Source organism: Polyergus mexicanus, unplaced genomic scaffold, assembly GCF_030449975.1.
Source record: "Polyergus mexicanus isolate NDT 795.1 unplaced genomic scaffold, iyPolMexi1.0 SCAF_4, whole genome shotgun sequence".
NCBI classification, from domain to species: Eukaryota; Metazoa; Arthropoda; class Insecta; order Hymenoptera; family Formicidae; genus Polyergus; species Polyergus mexicanus.
The window spans coordinates 4627082-4648044 of NW_027223324.1; the positions used below are offsets into that span (position 1 = coordinate 4627082).

Sequence of the window (20963 nt, forward strand, 5' to 3'; positions counted from 1 at the left end):
TTATATTTTTTTGGTCATTAAAATAACTTAACCTGAATAAAAACAAAATTACATTTGTTGCAATATGATTTAGGTACTATATAAGAAAATTATCTTCAGATATTAAATGACGAAGAATATTGGATTGTTAACAATAGATTTAGATAACAATTTTGTATTTTTTTGTATATATACATGAATCATAGATCCAAACAGGCTTTTGCAAAATAAATAACAATTTCGCAAAATTGTGTAAGCATAAAAATTTTTTTTGAAACATTTTTGATAATATATAAAGCAATTCTTTAAATAATTTATTTAATTATATTCTGATTAGACAAATTTCTCTCAAATTATTTTATATATTTTTTCAAATACCTTTGAAGGATCTGATTAGACTCTTTAAGACAAATATATATAATAAATCTAATAAATAACTAATCAATATAGAAATATCTTTTATTCAACGCATTTAATATCTTTTTATGCACTCCAATGAGATGCTGCGATTTAAATATGTAAGGATGATTATTAATTATTTAATTAATTATATAGAACACAAAGTTAATAACAACAAAATTGCAAAAGAATGTTTGTCTTTAAAAAAAAAAAGACATTTGTACATAATAAATAAGTATGCTAGACACGTGCGCATATATATTTCTGGAGAAAATCTCAAATTAACAAATTAAAATTTCAATCATGTCACTTTTTGTAGTAATTACGTATGTTTTAGTTTTGTACTAAAACAAATAAAATGTTCTTAAAAATTCAGTCTTTTTACAAAAAATCGATCCATTTGAAGTTTTATGAAAAGGCTGTTTCTTTTTTTTTAAAGTTGTTTTTCACGCGCATGCATGTCAAAGTATAGTGTAAGAATTATTTCTTATTTTATTAATAGTTATTTCTTTGGAACATTAGATTTATATATATATATATATATTGAGCAATATTATGTTATTCATTCATTTTGACATATACATATATGGCCTATATCACAGTTCTATGTGCGTGCACACAAAAAAAATTAGCCTGGCCTGATATGTCATCGAGAGAGGCACATTAGAAGCGCACAAAAACGTGATAAAAAAAAAAAAAAAAAACATTATCGACTGTTCAGCGCGCGAAGAGGACAGAAAGAGAGAAAGTATTAAGCATAACTACGCGTCATCAACAGTCAGCTGATTCGACATCGTCTCGTCGCGATACAGTAATTATTATATTGGTTCGACTTTGTTTGGCGATGCTAGATTGCATACATTTGGCTATTTATCGCCCAAGAGATGCTGAGATTCCGGAAATTATTTCCACGACCCTGCTCAATTATCGCAATGGTGCACGTAGGAGCGCTCCCTGGTAAATTTCTCATTATCTTTGATACGCGTAGCGCGATCGATTTTTGAATTGCGTATACTTAAACTCGAATATAATTGGAGCGATCTAATCGCTCCAAATATGATTAATAGTCAGCAAATTCGTTTCGCTTTCTCTTTTTTTCCATGATATTCTGGAAGATTATAGAAATATTTTAGCAGATTCAAAAAAAAAGAAATGTGTGTGTGTGTGCGTTCAGGAACACCAAGGTATAGAGGCTGTACCGAGAAGATCGTGAAAAATGCGATAAAAGAGGCATCAATGTACGCGAAATATAATGTGGTAATTCTTTTTGCAATATTATTGATATTGATTTATATATGAAATATTCAAGACTGCTTTTGTGTGAATTCTCAAAACTTTTTTTTATCGAGTCTATTCTTTATTTATGGATTTTCCGGACTTTTTTGCAAATTAAAAATTTTCTTAAATAGAAATGCTAATATGCTTGAGGACACTATTTTGTTTAGATTGTAAAAAGTTAAGTTCAAATAAATAGTCTATATAAATAATCAAATATCTATTTAATTAATATTTAAATGGATCTTATACTTTAACGAATTTAGAATTTAAAGATTAAAATTGCAAAGATGTTTTGTATAGATAATCGGAAATTTGATATAAAATATAAATAATAAATAAAATATAAATCTCTACTTAATAACTTTATATTTTGATTTCTCTCTCTGTGATTATACAAAATTCTGCGAAAACACCCGCGATTGTGCATCGATCTGAATGCATATATGTTTTCTAGGATGGAATACTGATCGAAAATATGCACGACATTCCCTACGTTAGGCAGAGGGATCTGTCACCGGAGATCACAACTATGATGACAAGAATTTGTGTAGAAGTTAGGAAAGTTGTGCCGCAAAATATCGCATGTGGCGTTCAGGTACAAAAAAATTCGATACACGTGTGCGTGTGCACGCCCGCACGTACATATATAATATTCTTTTCTTTCTTCTCGTTTAAATTCGAGTTCGGCAATTTATAAACGCTAACAATTAATTTGTTATCCAAATTATATCAAACTATTGTTGGATTACATCGATTTTATCTAATTACATTAAAATTGTATGTAAAATTATATGAAATTTATAATTTAATTATATATGATATCAATATGTCGCGTGAAATTATCTGTTAGATATATTAATTTATTAACAATTTTATTGATATTAAATTTACCAAATTACTCTAATGACAAGTTATTGATTTACTGATATCAATTTTTTTTCTAATATTTATCAACGTTAAGTTTGACATATTAATTAACGCTGATGCTTATATTTTTCAGTTTATTAGGCTTTATAAATGATCGAATATTGCTTTGATAGATTCTCGCAGGATGCAACAAGGAAGCGATCGCGGTTGCCAAGGCTGCGGAATTGCAATTTATTAGAGCCGAAGGATTCGTCTTCTCCCACATGGCCGATGAAGGGTTTATTGATGCAAATGCTGGAACTTTATTGAGATACAGAAGACAGATTGACGCAGACAACATTCTCATTTTTCCTGATGTCAAGAAAAAACACAGGTGAGATTATTCGAGCTAATTTTTTAAATAGATAAAAGGAAATATTTTTATAATTTAAAGAAAAACTCTAATAATAATATAATAAATCTGTTCGAAATTTCTCTAGTTAAGAGTACGTTAAATATATAAGAAATAATAATATACGCGCGCGCGATGATTCTCTGCGCTCCCTCCTCCATAATTTTATGTCGCGAAAATAGAGCTCTGCGTAAACATTCTATTTTTTCGTCATCTTTGTCCGATATTTTTACAGTTCGCACGCAATTACTTCCGACGTGAGCTTATTGGAGACGGTTAAAGCTGCGGAATTTTTTTTAGCCGACGGCGTTATATTGACCGGTAATGCAACCGGAGAGGAAGTAAACGTAAGGGATCTTTCAGGTATCTTTTTTTTCTTAAATTTTTTCTGTATAGAATCTCACCACATACATGATATGATTTCCAAGAAGAAAAAACACGTCAACAGTTCTATAGGTGCTATAGGTAATATATATATATAATATATTTGCACCTATAGAAATGTTGCCTATATAAACGTAAATTATATCAGGCCCAGAGTGATAAAATTTCTATCATCTTTTATAAATTTAGGGGAAATTGATAAACGGTCAGATCTTGACTTTAGATTCGTTATTTCCATATTCTTAGCATCTTCTCAGGTCTTGTTTTCCCATTATTTTGTACCTGTCATGTATGCATAGCATTAAAATTTAACTCTTAATTAGAAATGACACTTTTATTTTGCGCTCTATGTAACTAAAAAAAAATCTGGTAAATACAGATTTCAAATATATCGATATATATATTATTATTGATATTATTGGTCTTAGTGATATCAGGCTTATGTACGTCGATCTGATAAGGATAAAAAAAAAGAAACCAAATTCGAGACTCGATCATGCATCGCGATGATATGATGCGATAGGGATTTGAATTCAATTCACGAAAAGGGATACGTGAGAGCGAGAGGGACGCCGTATATATTGCATTTTGCAGAAGTGCGAGAGTGCGTCGTGGCGAGGCTACCGTTGCTGATCGGTTCGGGCGTGACGTTGGACAACGTAGATAATTATGCGAACGTAGCCGACGCGCTGATTGTGGGATCGCACCTGAAAACGGCTGGCCGATGGGAGAATTCACCCGACCCGGAGAGAGTCCAAGCCTTTGTCGGACATTTAAAAGGACAACAGCGCCTATGACAACACGCGATTCCGTGGTCAGCGTGCGAGGGAGCCAGCCAGAAACCGGCAGCTGTTCGACCAGCTGAGCGAGCTTCCATTGGCTTCGATTGGCTCTGCCACCGTCAGGGCTGAATATCATGCACCTGACAAGCTGGCGCTTTGGTGCCTCCGAAAATCGCAACGGCGTATAGTACGAAAAACATATCGATTTATAAAAAATTCGCGTCCTATCGTTTTTCCTTCTGCATATAACAGAAATTTTGAGAAACATAAATGGTTGAGTATTTAAGTAGTCGTAAGTTTATGTGTTGTATCAATAGAGAAGAAGCATGGAGCTGTTTTGAAAGAGTAGCTAATTCTAAAATATAGGCTTTAAATTCGTCATTGTTAACAATATATCATGCAAAGTCGAAAACTGTGTTAATAAAATTTTGGGAAAGATAGATGAAACAAATAATCTGTAAAAAAATTGCGAAACGAGGAAATACAATATGAGGCTAGATATAACGCTACTTGAGGATTTAATACGATTTTCCAAGAGCAGAAGCCAAGAGAGAAAGAATATATATATATTTCTATATATAAAGTAATCATAAAATTTATTTATAATTCGTTTTAATATCTTGGACTTTATAAGATAGAAATAATCTTCAAAATTTTTATAAATTAAGAGAATAATCTTATCTTATATAAATTCTTAATACAAAAGACACATTATAAATGTCAGAGTTATTAAATATACATTCAGAATATATTTACATCAAAAAAATCAAAACATATATTCTTAAATAGAGTATTATAATCTTAAATATTTTGTCGGAAATATTCGAGATCGCGAAAAATAAATTATAAATACCAAATAGAATAGAAAATTAAATTCAAAATCTGTAATTTTTTTTTTTTTATATCAAAATACAAATGAATTTTGAGCAGATCACTTTTCCTTCTTCCTCAAATTTCGTCATTTTTCGAGATATAAGGATCCTTGTAAAATCAAAATAAACTTTAAAATAAACACACATTTCGTCAATACGAATAATAATTCTACAAAAATCTATGCGAATGAAGATAAAAACGCAAACGCCAATAAATAAAATCAGAAGGCTATCTCTTAATCGTTTAATCCAAGCATTATTGGAATCAATATTTTCGGAGGGAAGAGGAGTTGGCAGGAGGGAGCAAAAAAAAAAAAATCATTATTCTAACGCAACGTATCGAATCCGCGGATCTATATCAAACACACTCGTCAAAATACACCCCTGACATCCCTCTATGAAGCATCACCCCACTCTTTTCCCTCCTCCTCTCTCTCCCCACCCCCTCTCATCCATACATCGACATTGTCTTTCCCTTCTACGCTATAACCCTCGCCATCGCTATTCCTCCGCTGAGGGGGGAAGAGGGAAATTTCCCTTCCACTTCGTTTTACCCATTCCTAAAATCCCTACTTCTCTACTTTCAGACAGCTCATTTCTGTCCGACTCCGTTGCGTCTAACTGCCTCCTCGCCTCTCCTCTCGAGCCCCGCTCCCATAAACTATTCCCCTCCGTTTCACCGTTCTCGGTAACCCCGCCTCTCACCCCCGCACAGCACCTCGTAATCGGTCGCCTAGCCAGCCAGCCAGCCAACAGTCGAAATCAGCTGACGGCGAGCAGTTGCTACCACGGCTCCTCAAACGCGATACTATTCAGGCGAGTTGATTGCTTCGCAAGCTTTTCCGTACCATCTTCGAAGGTTTTTTTTTATTTTTATTTTTTTATTTGCATGTGCCTCTTTCTTTTCATTCTCTCCTTTCCTTCTACTTTAAACGATATGTCGCTTTTCTACTTTCCATGACGGTACCTTTCACAGTTGATACATACTTTGACGTAACTGACCAAACGATGGCAATCAAGACGATGATGATTTTTCTGTGATTGTTATATTGTCATTCGCCTTTTTTTTTCATAGTTTCGGGGATCATTGACGCGCTTGAACCAAGCGTAAGAAAGATTTCAGAGAGAGGAAAGGAAAATTACACGAGTGTAAAGTCTAAGCTAGATAAGTCCTGGCGAATGATAATTTTTCGTGATTGTGTTGTGTACGTAAATCTCGAAGCTACGCCACAATACGATGGGCGTAAGTGAGGGAAATTCGGAAAAGGAAGGAAAATGTGGCATTCACGCGCGAGGGCAAGTGAGACGATAGCGAAATGACGTCGAATTTATTTACTTTCTTTATCGTGTGTAGCTTATAGCTGTGCACGATCAGGGTGCGTGTATGCGCGCGCGCGCGCCTGTGATGTGTGTATGCACGCGTATTTGTGTATCTGAGGAAAATTCGAAAACGAGATAAAACAGCAAATTGGAGCATCGATCATGAAAGAGATGACGACTGAGTTATTTTCACGAATTTTCTTAAAATTATTTTTCCGTCGACAAATCATTTATTTCGATTTTATAAGGATGATGAAATTCAAGAAGCGAGAAGAATAAGATTACCGTCTGATAGAACGTATTTCTTGTATTTTGATAGGAAAATACGAAGAAAAACAACCGAAGAAAAATTGATTACATCGGTCAAAATGCCTTATCAATCGATTTCCTCATTTTGTTATCGTAAATCTTTTTATATAACTTTCATAATTTTGTACGCGTAGCAAAAAACACAAAGAGAGGCAAGAAATCTATAAAAACATTAAGGACGAGATAACTTTGGCTTTGGGACGCCAAGTTGTGATTATTGAAAGAGATGGAGGGGATGAAAGGAGAGAGATAGTGAAGAGAGGGAGCGAGGAGATGGGAAGGGGAGAAAGTTATATATGAGAGTGTGTCTTTGTTACGTATCTTATAGATGCATTATATCATTCAAGAGAGAGAGAGAGATGAGAATTTTCCATAAAAAATATGCTAATTAAAGACGGAGAGAAAAGCGACTTTAGGGTCGATTACACTTCGTTATACGTTGTTATTGTAGCATTCATTTAATTTAATTTCGCGTTAATTGTGTGTTTGCATAACAAACGGAAAAACAGAAGGAGAGAGATTAACTTTATATTTTAATCTTTTAGATATTAGTATCGTTGGTCAGGTAATAGCTCGGATTCTAGAACGACGTGAGTCATTTAGTCGTAATTGTTAAATAAGTCATGATGATATGGCAAGAGAATAAATTATACAATCTATGTATTTTTTTTTTGTTTTTACATGCATAATCACTCGCGCACGCTAATGTGATTGTTATTAGAGTTAATGGTTATTATCATTTAAAAAATATCGTTTGTGCAATGTCATGATTCGATATACAGGATGTTTTAAAATTGTTACATTTGCATTTAAAATCGTGTGAATATTTCAATTAAATTTACATGCCGTCTACATTGAAAGAATCTAATTTCTATTTTTAATTTGCTTCTATTAGTTATTGCAAAGGAGAAGCGCCAATAAGGCTTGATTTTTGGGCCAGAGCGTCACACTTTTTTTGATTGCATATTTGTACAGTTGAGATCGAGAGCTTTCCAAAACACTCTACGAAAAGCTTTTTACACGTTGGGAAAAGTGAAAGTTATAAATTCTCAAAGTTTAAGAAACATAAGCATGTAGGAAGAATGAGAATTATCAAGACTATTTGATTTAGGATTTTTTGTGCTAAGTAGAGTATATTAATAATTTTTGAATTGCAATTAATAAAAAATGAAGTCTTTTTGTAAATTGAACAAAAAGCGGAGACATTGATACGTCATAAGAAGTTCATATCAAAGGAACCTTTAAAGCTAATTTTATGTTATCTAATTATTATATCTAAGTACGTACATATCGAATAAATGAAATTGGTTTAAACTTATCGCAATAGGCTATTATGTACATTTGTGTATGACAGAATGTGTATTCAAACTTGAATAAGACTAATAATAAGTCTGAAAGAGGATTTACTCTTAGGACGCACTTAAGGACTAACAATAAGATAAGATCGAGAAAATGAGCGTGTACATTTGTGTCAGTTCGGATATTTGTAATTATATAATTGGCACGTGGTTATGCACTGAGGAAAACTACTGGCTGAGAGAGGACTCGCGTTGCCCTTCTAGCTAGAAAGAAGCAAATTCGAGATCAAGGTCGTCGTGATCACCTCGCTCACGCGCCCACGAAAACGCGTCGAGATTATACAACAGAATGCAAGAGAAAGAGGGAGAGAGAGAGAGAGAGAGAGAGAGAGAGAGAGAGGGTGGAAGAGAGAAATAAAGTTAGAGTCAAAATGCAGGGATCCAAGAATCGATTTTAGAATCTAGAAGTTTTGGTATCTAAGAATACGATTTTCCGCCTTGCTTCCTCCTTCCTCTTTTCCAACGCAGTATGGTTGGTTTCTCGAAACAAATGGATGAGAATTGTTGAAAAATATCACTATTTGAAAAAGTGGCATTAAAACATCAATTTTAAACAAATCGTATAATATAATGAAATCAATAGCGAAATTTGTGGATAACATTTATTCATATTCTTTATTAAACACTTTATATATATATAATTTTTTCCTGTTCGTATTTCTCGTAAGCTTAGCAATTAAAAAAAAAATATTGGATAGTAATGTATCTCTTGTATATACATAAAATGCCTTTCAAATTAATTTTTCTAATCATTTTACATATCAAAATATTAAGCTGAAATTAAAAAGTAATAATTTATAAGATACTTTGTGATATTTATTTTTTCTATTTATATTAACTAAAATAAAATGTGATTTAAAATAATAATTAAAAAATAATTTACTTTTTATAATAAATAAATAAATAAATAATTATTATATATTAAATAATAATTATTTTAATTTAATTATATCTATTTTTTTACACAAATAAAAAATATATATATGTATATATAAACAGTATTAAAATAGAATCTATTGTGTTACAGACATCGGACGATCAGGATGTTGGGTAATTTCGTCGGTTACTTATTCGGGAGTAATTACTCCGGCACACAAGATTCGCTTGAAGAGGATCCTCGAACTCGAGGGATAATGCGGAGATTTAGGCAAGTGGAGGTCGAAAACGATGAATGGATCCTCATTGACCGAACTGGTATATAATTTATCGTTTTTTTGATAATTCACTTAAAACTATGTACGTAGAAAGAAAGAGAGTGAGGGAGAGTAAGACTATATATTCTAATTTCTAATTTTGATCGGGATATTCTTAGAGATATTTACGTATGATAAAGAGATAATTACAATAGTGTCTTTCAATCATTCACATGCACTTCATATGATTTTTTGATAAACTCTTTAGACAAGAATTAATGAACATTTACAACACAATTAGTAAACAACATAGCATAATAGCTTCCGGAATCTTGTTTACGAAGCTAATTAATCGCCTTTTTATTATTGATTCATGTCTTATCTATGACAGATTTCTCATTTATGTGTATAATGAAGTGCTTTATCATCGGGAGTTATTTCTATAATCTTAACTGCGAATGAAATCTGTTGAATGTATATATCTCAACATATTACATCAATCTTTTTCTTTCCGTCGAGTATTATTTTTGAGTTCTGAATCTAGTTTCTTTATCCTTTTTATTTTTATACTTTATAGCATCTTATTATTTTGACTGATTATATGCTTATGCACTTTCTTTCCTCTTCTTCCAGTTGAGGGTACGCTGGAGGAGCCGTGGTATGAAATGCCACCGGCAGTGTTCACCCAAGAAGGACCTATTAAAGTGGCAACCTCGCCGATGGAGAATCTGCTGATAGAGCATCCTAGCATGTCTGTCTACTCCGTCGTGTCGGGAACGTCTCCTCCTATCACTCCGGACACTCCGCCCCCTTCGCCGGATAGATGGATAGAGAGCCAAAAGGATGTCGATGTCCGGCAAACCACTGACGTTCCTCAAAACGTCCCCTCGGCGCCACCAGCTGATCTCTCGTCCTCCATGTCCTCCGCGCTTTGTACCGTATCTACGTCTTTGGACAGCAGTTTAGACCGAAGTAACATCGACGAATTGTCGCGTAGAGTTGTCGCAGAATTACAAGCCATCCACAACGACAGACTGCCCACATCAGATAGCAATAATAACAGAGCTAGAATCGGAAAACAGCTTCGATCCGCTCAAGAACGAGCTCAAGAGGTAAACTTGATATCTTCAAGACTCGTAATCAAAGTTATTTTTTAATTGTTATTTAAAATCACATTTTATTTTAATTAATATAAATAAAAAAAATATTACAAAGTATTTTATAAACTATTACTTTATTATAATTCCAGCTTAATACTTTGATATGCAAGACTAAAAAAATTAATTTGAAAGGCATTTTATGTATATACAAGAGATACATTACTATCCAATATTTTTTTTTTAATTGTTAAGTTTACGAGAAATACGAACAGGAAAAAATTATATATATATATATATATATATATATATAAAGTGTTTAATAAAGAATATGAATAAATGTTATCCACAAATTTAACTGTTGATTTCATTATACGATTTGTTTCAAATTGGTGTTTTAATGTCGCTTTTGAAACATTTATAATGTAGATCATTAAATCAAGAAAATTCGCTACTCTTGTCTGCACAGGTTTTGCAGAAGCGCTCGACTCAGAGCCTGAAAAGAGCCCGTATGGAAAGAAGCAACAAGGTACGCCAGGCAAAAGGCAAACGGCTACGTCGCCAGGACCGTTTGCGCGTTTGTCACAGCGGCGCTAATAACAACCGAAAATGCTAGTCATCCGATCTCAGGTCAATCTGTACTTAAACTTCTTCCTAAAACACGACGACCAACGCTATGACAATTGGATACTCAGTGAAGTTTCGCTGCAATGACAGAAGATACTATTTACAAAAATTATCATCGATCAAAGAGTAACATGATCTTTTACTGTTTTGCAGTATATGCTATGTCTATTTTCTCGTCGATGGTGCAAAATATTAATCTGTTTAATATAAGACAGAATTTTAGAATGGCTCTCGGATTAGAGTCTGGCCATTACTAGATTTTATACCGAATGCATGCGTATGTATGTGTATGTATGTGTGTACGGCGATAGTAATTAGTAATAATTGTTGTAGAGTTCACTCTAATCTTTTGATACATCCTGCAAAAATGGCTGATTGTTGTACACGTGATTGTAATTCAATGACGCGCCAAACGACTCGACATTTTTTTGTCAGCGATAAAAATGAAATATTTCGAGTATATTCAGCCTAATTCTTCGAGCTAAATCAATTAATAAAAGTTGAAAATGGTCAGACTCTCAATCGAGAACTTGATCGAGGCTTGATCTGTCCATTGTTATGTCGCAAGCTGTATAGATCAGATGACAAAGCACTCTGTAAAACTGAATGTTTGCAATTTATTATATATAATTCTCGATTTATTTCAACTACTATTTATTTAAATGAAAATATAACATATGTGCCGTAGAAGAAAAAGAATTGCTTGTAACAAAAATATGAAACAGTTGCAACTTGTAAGAAATGCTGCTGCTCAAAACAATGATCTCAATTTGATCGACCGATTCGGAGTTCATTGTAACGAAATTTTACTCGTTAAATACGTTCTTGTTCGTGCAAGTGTGCGAGGAAGTGTGTACATTTGGTGATTATGATAAAAGATATATGTGACATGTTTATCCCTTTTTAGAAAAAAAGATACGAGTGACATGTTCAACCCTTTCTAAAAAAGATCATAGACACAGTTTAAAGAAAATGTTTGACATTATAAAGTCCTTTCCTCTCTCCCTTTTCACATAAGATTGTTTACATATTTTTTTAAATTTTAAGGTAATCCATATATTAATGCAATTATGTTAAAGACTAAAAATATATATTAATCCCAACTTATTTCTAATAAGAGATATAAAGAAAATCCTTGCCTTAAATCCATTATCCTTATATAAAAAAAAATATAAAAAATAAACAAAAGTAATTCTTAAGCTCCAGTTGGTGATATTGAGTGTTAATAAACTAATCTCACGAAATAAATTCTTACCAATTTATTTCAATAAAATATATTTTAGAAAAAAATTAGAATATATTAATGTACAAAATAATTTTTTAAAATTTGTGGCCTTGTACAATTGACCGAAGCAATACTTGAGAAATGTAACTTCGTCTTGAAAGGGTTAACAGGGTCCTCGAGCAAACAAGTCACAAGGACGTATATCAATATTCGTATAATTAAGAGAAATTTATCTGATCTGTCCAATGTTTTATTAATTGCTAAATCTCTATTAATTATATAATTATTTATTTGACATAATGTGCATAAGGTGCATGTACACGAACCAAGTCACAAATGGCACGCACGAAATTCTGAAGATTGTTTTGTACCTTCCACAATCTGTCTTTTGGTTCTTAGTAAAACTATTGTTATTATTATTATTATTATTATTAATAATAATAATAATAATATTAATAATATTATTAATATTAATAATATTATTAATAATAAATAATAATATATTAATAATATTATTAATATTATTAATAATAATAATAATAATATTATTATTAATAATAATAATAATAATATTAGTTTTATTTGCACATCTTATATATATATATATATATATATATATATATATATATATATATATATATATATAATTCCTTATGTCCATTTAGTTATAAAATTCTCAGACTCTCAGATTCCTAGTTCATCAAATTGTGTTAAATAGTTAAAATCCCAGGATTCTGCTTAAATTTTTGCAGGATCATATATATATTTGATTTCTCGTTTGTTCTTGGATTCCGAGATACTAGAATATATTATTAAAATGAATTGATTACAATAGTTTTTTTTTCTAGATCTAGTAAATTTTATTACATCTTCAGATATTTAGTAAACTATTAGAATATTTAAAATCTTTCGTTCCGCTCTTTTAGATTTTTATAATTACTATTATAGATTAATGACTTTTGAAATTATAAATTTCAAGGATTATTTAAACTTTAAAAGATATGTTTTAAATATATCCATATATTGTAGTTTATATATATGTATAATAATGTATATGTGATAAAAAATATTATATAGCAATATATATGGTATAATCATATACATAATCATATATATATATATATTCTTGTAATATGATTACATATGTATATATAATATTATATAAACATATTCGTATATAATATGATTATATATAAGATTACATATATTGTTATATAATATTTTTTATCATATACATTATATGTATACATATATATATATATATATATATATATATATACACACACACACACACACACACACACATATATACGCATATATATGTATGTATGTATATATAGTATTATAATGTATACAAAGTGGACTTTATAAAGTATATAAAGACGACGTAATTTTAATTATGGGATTTTGAAAAATGTCTATATTCTGGGATATTTCTGATTTCACGAATTGATTGATCTCTTGATTTTCTGAGAGATTCTTGGATTCTTATTCTATTGCCTAGATAGAATTACATCCTTGAATATTTTCGGATCTGTAAATTGTACACTTTTGGATTTTCAGATCCTTGGATAATGAATCTATATGATATTCATTTTCCATGGATCTTTTTTTTCTTTTTTTTTTTCATCGGATTTTTTTCACTCGTCTTTGAACGTTATACATACCAGGATCTTAGGATCCTCTGATTGATGCACTATGAAAAATGTATCGCGATTATATTACATATATATATATATATATATATATATATATATATATATATATATATGTATAAAATGCCATTTTATAGTTGCCTATTATTAATTAACATATTACGATGGCATAGTGTTCAAAATAAAGGATTCTTCTCGAACAAATCTTTTTAACTCTCTATCTTTTTTCTATACTTATTCTTATTTATATCAGAAACAAAATAGTTATACCCTATCTATCGATATCCTGAGACAATTTACTTTAGGGCTTAAATTTTTTTTCAAAGGACACTGCATGTAAATATATATATCGTTTTTTAAATTCTTTTAGATTTATATCTGCTTCGTATACGAATATAAAATGCATAGATTATCTACTGTTCACATAATTTGTATTATAATTTATTTTTTTAGTTACTTTAAATTTAATTATGTTAATTTTTATCTGTATTTGAATCTACGATTTTGGCTTTCAATTTATTTACTCAATTTAAAAATTCATGTTAACTTTGACGATGAGCTCTAAACATATATATATATATATATATATATATATATATATATATATATATATATAAACTTTTATTATAAAAATATTTGCCTAGACAATTTGATTTTATATTTATTTATTTCTTTTTTTAGTTATTTTTCAATAAATATTCTAAGTTGTTATTTTTAGCTGCGTTTATTCCATTAATATTTTATTAATATTATATACATTTTATTTTTAATTGTTCATTTGCGAACGTGCATAACATTTTGAAGGAGGAATTTTTCGCGGAAACAGTCACGAGATGCGCAAACATCTAGATAGGATGCACTCGACCGAAAATGCCTAGTAACCCTAAATGCCGGAAGTACTAGTGTACAATCTATTATGAAATCATCTCTGAGACAGAGAAAAGCCTGAGAGAGTCCACCGTTTTTCGAAAGACACTTTTTCTAGCGTCATACAGTAGCGTCAACTAGATTCATTTTAAAGCCGGCGGAACTACATGGTCAGATTCACTTTTCCACGATAAAACGGCCGGTTGGTGCACGTCCGTGCTAAATACATAATTGTGGATCAAAAATGCACAAAAATATTATGGATTTATTAATGTTTTATTAACTGCGCGTGATATTTGATTATTCTAATATATATACTATAACGATAATAATTGACGATTAAATGTAAAATGAAATAAATTTCCTTAATAATTTTTTTCCTAATTTTTAAATATAACGTGTAAAAGATACTTACAGTAAATTGTTTTGCTTTCACTTTTTTCTTATACTTGAAACGAAAACATATTAAGCATTTTAAGTATTATCAAATTATGCTTTAATTTATTAGCTTTTATTATTAATTTTTTTTATAATTATATTATTCAATTAATTATCCTAATGTTCCCTATAGTCCTAACAATCCTACTTGTTGGCTGAACCAACAGAATGCTACGCATTTTAGCCAGTATTGGCCTATTTTGCGTAGCCTATATCCATTCTTCGGGCCAGTTGGACCTACCTTTCGTTGCTCCTGCCTATTTTCTGAGTCAATCTCTAACCAGAGATCGAAAAAGAAGATACATACTCCTTTTATCGTCGAATATTTATTATCGCCGGCGAATAAGCGCAAGATTTTTCTTACGCACGTAAGGAGACAAACTCCTTCTTTCGCCGGGTAATTATTGTCGCCGGCAGATGAGCGTAAAGATTTCACGCTTGTTAACGATCGTACGATCGTTCTTCGAAAATTTATAACTTTATTTTAACTGAGATAAAGCCAAGCCATTATCAATTAAAATTTGGATTAAAAAAATATTATAAATTAAGATAAATATATAAATTTGATTGAAATTAAATATAATCAAATTTCTTACGCATGTAAGGAAACAAACTGCTTCTTTCGCCGGGTAATTATTGTCGCCGGCAGGTGAGCGTAAAGATTTCACGCTTGTTAACGATCGTACGATCGTTCTTCGAAAATTTATAACTTTATTTTAACTGAGATAAAGCCAAGCCATTATCAATTAAAATTTGGATTAAAAAAATATTATAAATTAAGATAAATATATAAATTTAAATGAAATTTATATATTAATATATAATCTATATAATGATATAATAATATATAAATATATATAATATTAATTTATATAATAATATATAATAATATATAATTTATAATAAAATCAGATTAATTTACACAACATTTATACTATTTGTTATCATACTATAAGTAATTTAATTGATTGATTATTCAGTTTTATATCAGTTAAAACAAAGTTTAAGAACAATATCTACAAATCAATTCTACAATATGGATGAGCTATAAGAACTTGGGATAAGATCGGCGCGCGTTATAAGAATAAGTTACCATCAGACGTATATAATTAATAAAATTATTAGTGTTATTTATTAAATAAATCAAATAAAATCTACAAATTGGAAAAGAATATTTTCCATAATCTTACTTCTTTAATTTAAATTTAAATTTACTTTTGCAATAGATGCAATATAATATATCAAATGAATTTATTAAAAGTTAATTCAACTTAATCTGTTTTAGCTCGTCCATTTAAAAGTAACGGATTTATCTACAATTTATCTAGAATCTACGATCTACATCTACAATCTCTACAAATCCGTTATTTTAGAATTAAATAAAAGTCACTCACCGGCACTGATGCGCAACAGCGGAGTTATTGGCCTTGAGGCTACGCTATCTGTAACATACAAATATAAAATTCAAATTATAGGAGCGTCCAAAATATAATTAATATTTCAAAAAATTATTATTTTACGTGCCGAATTTTATATCCGATGCGTACAATAATAAACAGATACATAAATATATGAAAAAATTTTATAAATTCTAAGAAGACTATTTTTGTTAATATTAAAAATATTTATCAAATTTATGCCTTTTTTTCTAATTTTCTCTCGTTTAATTCATTCAAATAATGAGACCGAATTAATGCGTGTACGCGATTTTTACTTTATATATATATATATATATATCAATAAAAGCCTGTCATAATTGAGCGACGCATTTGACAGTACAAATATTAATTAATATTAATTAATTATGTATGTAATTTTTATTTAATTTATTTTGAGAAAACAGAGAACTAGAGTTAATATATGTGTGTGTTATATACATACATACACGCATACACATAAAATAAATAACGCGCGCTTACAATGTCCTAATCTATTAAAAATGAATAAAAATGATAAATAATTTATTCCTTCTTCGGTGAATATTGATCGTGCACATTTGGGGAACCGTGAAATCGAAGTAATAAAAGAAATATTGCCGAGATCATTCGCCGCACGCCATTTTGTCGGCAAGTTATACCGCGCGCAGTAGAACGATCCTACCGCTCAAACTCGCCGAACAGAAAATCGATGTCGCATTCTATTCGCGATACGCCTACCGCGTCTATTTGATATAGAATAAATACAACCCTTCGCGATCACGAATCACCGTCACCGCCAGCTTTTCTTCTGATCATATTGCATGCAAATTATATCGATTTACGCAAAGAAATGAGAAAAGAACGAGCAATATATGTCTATCTCGAAAATAATAAAAATGAGAAATAATTTATAAATTACTTACCGCATGTCGTTCGTCCGTCCGTCCATCGCCCAAACCTCCTTTTCCTCTCTTGTTCGTCTCTTTGTATCCTCGTGATACTCACACTCGCTCGCGAAAACACGATTAATTATATGATTAGCAGTTACGTATACGCATGATAATTGCGAGACACTTTGCACGGCACACCCGATCGCGGAACAATCATACGAGATACTCAGTTTATTATACCGTAAGACAGAGCAATATATACAACAAGTACGATTGTAGCGAATTATGTTTTAATATGTATCGCGATCGCGTTTAGGAAAGGAATTCGACGTAGCGTCTTTCCCACTACAATACTATTCAAGTGTCGCCGTGCGAATAATAACAAGGCCGTAACATGTAAACAATAGCGCTCTATTGTTTACACCGCCAAGGCCGCATACCATGTTATTGATAATCCGCATTCGAAATTATTTTGTGTACTATTGTGTACTATATACGAGCGAAATATTAAATTATACGAGTATTTTAAATTATAGATTAATTATGTAATAAACGATTAATATTAATTAATTGATTAATATATTGTAATAATTATTGATATTGTTATAATTATTGATTAATATATCACCAAGCTTATCGTTATGTTAATCGAACCTGCAATTTGACTATTTTATTACGCGTACTTAATCCGAATCATATATAAATTATCGAAAAATCGAACGATAAAGCATCGGACAAAATATAATTGAACTTTAAATATTTTTAAAGAAATGATTATTGCTTATAAAGGGATAGAAAGATTCCGACAAAATAATAATTTACAATTTTGATTCCTGTCACTTCGATTATCGATTAAATGTGTATACGTCACGCGAAATATGCACCTCGAAATTTATCGTTGCGATATAATTACGTATCATTTAAAGTTTAAAGTATGCAAAAGATAATTAATTATTTATCATATTAAATTATTTCCCGATACTTGTCACGATCGCGTTTCGAAAGGAATTTGACAGTGTTACGAGCTCTACTACCTCACTGTCCGAGCGTCGCTGTGCGAATGATAAAGTCGCAAATCATAACACGTTAACAATAGCGCCCCATTGTTTACGCCGCCAAGGTCGCATACCATATATGTTATTGATAATTCACAGCCGAAATTATTTTGCGTACTATGACGTATATATACAAGCGGAATATTAAATCATAAAATATTTTAAATTATGAATCAATTATTTAATAAATGCTTAATATATTACGGAACTTATTGTTATGTTAATTACTCGGACCTATGATTTGACTATTTTATTGTGCGTTCTCAATCCAAATCATATATAAATTATCAAAAAATTGAATGATAAAACATCGAACGAAATATAACTGAATTTTAAGTATTTTTAAAGAAATAATTATTGCTTATAAAAAGATAGAGAAAGAGAGAAAGAGAGAGAGAGAGAGAGAGAGAGAGAGAGAGAGAGAGAGAGAGAAAGAGAGAGAGAGAAAGATCGCGACAAAAGAATAATTTATAATTTTGATTGCTGTCAGTTCGATTCTTGATTAAATGTGTATACATTACGTGAAATATGCGCCTCAAGATTTATCATTACGATATAATTACGCATTATTTAGGATATGCAAATATAATTAATTATTTATATCAAATTATTTCCCGATACTTGTCACGATTGCGGCTCGAAAAGTAATTTGACGGAATATCTCGCGCTCTACTACCTTACTGTTCGAGTGTCGTCGCGCAAATGATAACAAGGCCGTAATACGTAAACAATAGAACCCTATTGTTTACGCCGCCAAGACCGCATACCATGTTGTTGATAATCCGTAGCCAAAATTATTTTGCGTACTATGACGTATATACAAGCGAAATATTAAATTATAAAGTATTTTAAATTATAGATCAATTATTTAAATTATTTATATATTACGAAGCTTATCGTTACGTTAATTAATCGGACCTGTGATTTGACTATTTTCTTACGCGTACTTAATCCGAATCATATATAAATTATCGAAAAATCGAACGATAAAACATCGGACAAAATATAATTGAACTTTAAATATTTTTAAAGAAATGATTATTGCTTATAAAGGGATAGAAAAATTCCGACAAAATAATAATAATTTACAATTTTGATTCCTGTCACTTCGATTATCGATTAAATGTATATACGTCACGCGAAATATGCACCTCGAAATTTATCGTTGCGATATAATTACGTATCATTTAAAGTTTAAAGTATGCAAAAGATAATTAATTATTTATCATATTAAATTATTTCCCGATACTTGTCACGATCGCGTTTCGAAAGGAATTTGACAGTGTTACGAGCTCTACTACCTCACTGTCCGAGCGTCGCCGTGCGAATGATAAAGTCGCAAATCATAACACGTTATCAATAGCGCCTCATTGTTTACGCCGCCAAGGCCGCATACCATATATGTTGTTGATAATCCGTAGCCGAAATTATTTTGCGTACTATGATGTATATACAAGCGGAATATTAAATTATAAAGTATTTTAAATTATAGATCAATTATTAAAATTATTTATATATTACGAAGCTTATCGTTATGTTAATTACTCGGATCTATGATTACTATTTTATTACCCATTCTTAATCCAAATCATATATAAATTGTCGAAAAGTCAAACGATAAATGGGACAAAATATCTTTACCTCTAAGTATCGATAGAAAAATAATTATTATTCGTAATGATCGCAACAAAACGATATTATAATTTAGATTTCTGTTACTTCGATTCTTATTTTAATAGAGATTCTTACTTGTATTTTATCGACTTAAGAATAATATTTTAATGGATTAATAAGATTTTTGCGATTAAAATAACATCGAACACAACATAAATCGGATAATTTTTAACTAAACTAATAATAAAAATTTTGATTACCATATTTAATTAAAAATCATCTCTGGTGTATGTCATGTTTGATATTATTTTAATCGCAAAAAATCATTAATCCATTAAAATTATTTTCAAACCGGGTAAAATGCAAAATATAAAAGTTTTATTTTCTATGGTAATATGACACGTATATACTTGTGAAATATTATAATAAAGGAAACTTTTTAATGATACATATATTATCTCGTTTGCTCTTTACTCGTTCTCGCTCTCGCTTTTGATGACATCAGAGATCTTTACTTATCTATAATAATAATTTATTTATAATACTCAAGAATCTTATGTAATAAAAATAAACATTTATGTTTTATTTTAAAAAGTAATTTTTTGAAAATAATTTTAATAGATTAATGAATATTTTTAATTAAAATGATATGAAAAACACGATTCAATTCGGATAATTTTTTTACTTAGAAAATTAATTTAAGAAAATTTATTATCTCACACGCGCAATATATAAAAATACTATATACAAAAATAACTTATTATCGCTGTCCGTAATATATACAATACTAAGATATGGCAAAACATCAGGCGCGCAGCTAATAAAACGTTAATAAATTCGTAATATTTCTTCGCAATTTTGATCTACAATTATGGATCAAAAAGTGAATCTGGCCATGTAGTTCCGCCGGTTGTGAAATGGATCTAGTTGACGCTACTGCACGTGTTAGAAAAAGCGTTATTATTAGAAACTGCAGCATGATCCCTTTCAGGCTTCTCTCTAGTT

At 30.3% G+C, this 20963-nt stretch overlaps 2 protein-coding genes across 5 annotated transcripts; both read left to right on the forward strand.

The window, feature by feature from the left end:
• Positions 1 to 895: 895 nt before the first annotated feature.
• On the forward strand, positions 896 to 4910 carry LOC138932326 (uncharacterized protein F13E9.13, mitochondrial). 4 transcript variants are annotated; one of them, XM_070294035.1, is made up of 6 exons: positions 896 to 1335; positions 1512 to 1635; positions 2111 to 2251; positions 2697 to 2896; positions 3150 to 3261; positions 3893 to 4028. In XM_070294035.1, exons 1-6 carry the CDS (start codon positions 1223 to 1225, stop codon positions 3929 to 3931), a joined length of 729 nt encoding a protein of 242 aa, XP_070150136.1. In that variant the 5' UTR covers positions 896 to 1222; the 3' UTR covers positions 3932 to 4028. The 4 variants fall into 4 exon arrangements, with proteins under 4 accessions (XP_070150136.1, XP_070150133.1, XP_070150134.1 ...); XM_070294032.1 differs by having other exon boundaries at positions 902 to 1335; positions 3150 to 3277; positions 3893 to 4910; XM_070294033.1 differs by having other exon boundaries at positions 907 to 1335; positions 1553 to 1635; positions 3150 to 3277; positions 3893 to 4910.
• Positions 4911 to 5659: 749 nt separating this feature from the next.
• Positions 5660 to 12478, forward strand: Tp53inp (Tumor protein p53 inducible nuclear protein). The gene is made up of 4 exons (XM_070294348.1): positions 5660 to 5768; positions 8967 to 9133; positions 9706 to 10184; positions 10639 to 12478. The coding sequence occupies exons 2-4, from the start codon at positions 8983 to 8985 to the stop codon at positions 10783 to 10785; spliced, it is 777 nt and encodes a 258-aa protein (XP_070150449.1). The 5' UTR covers positions 5660 to 5768; positions 8967 to 8982; the 3' UTR covers positions 10786 to 12478.
• Positions 12479 to 20963: the final 8485 nt, after the last annotated feature.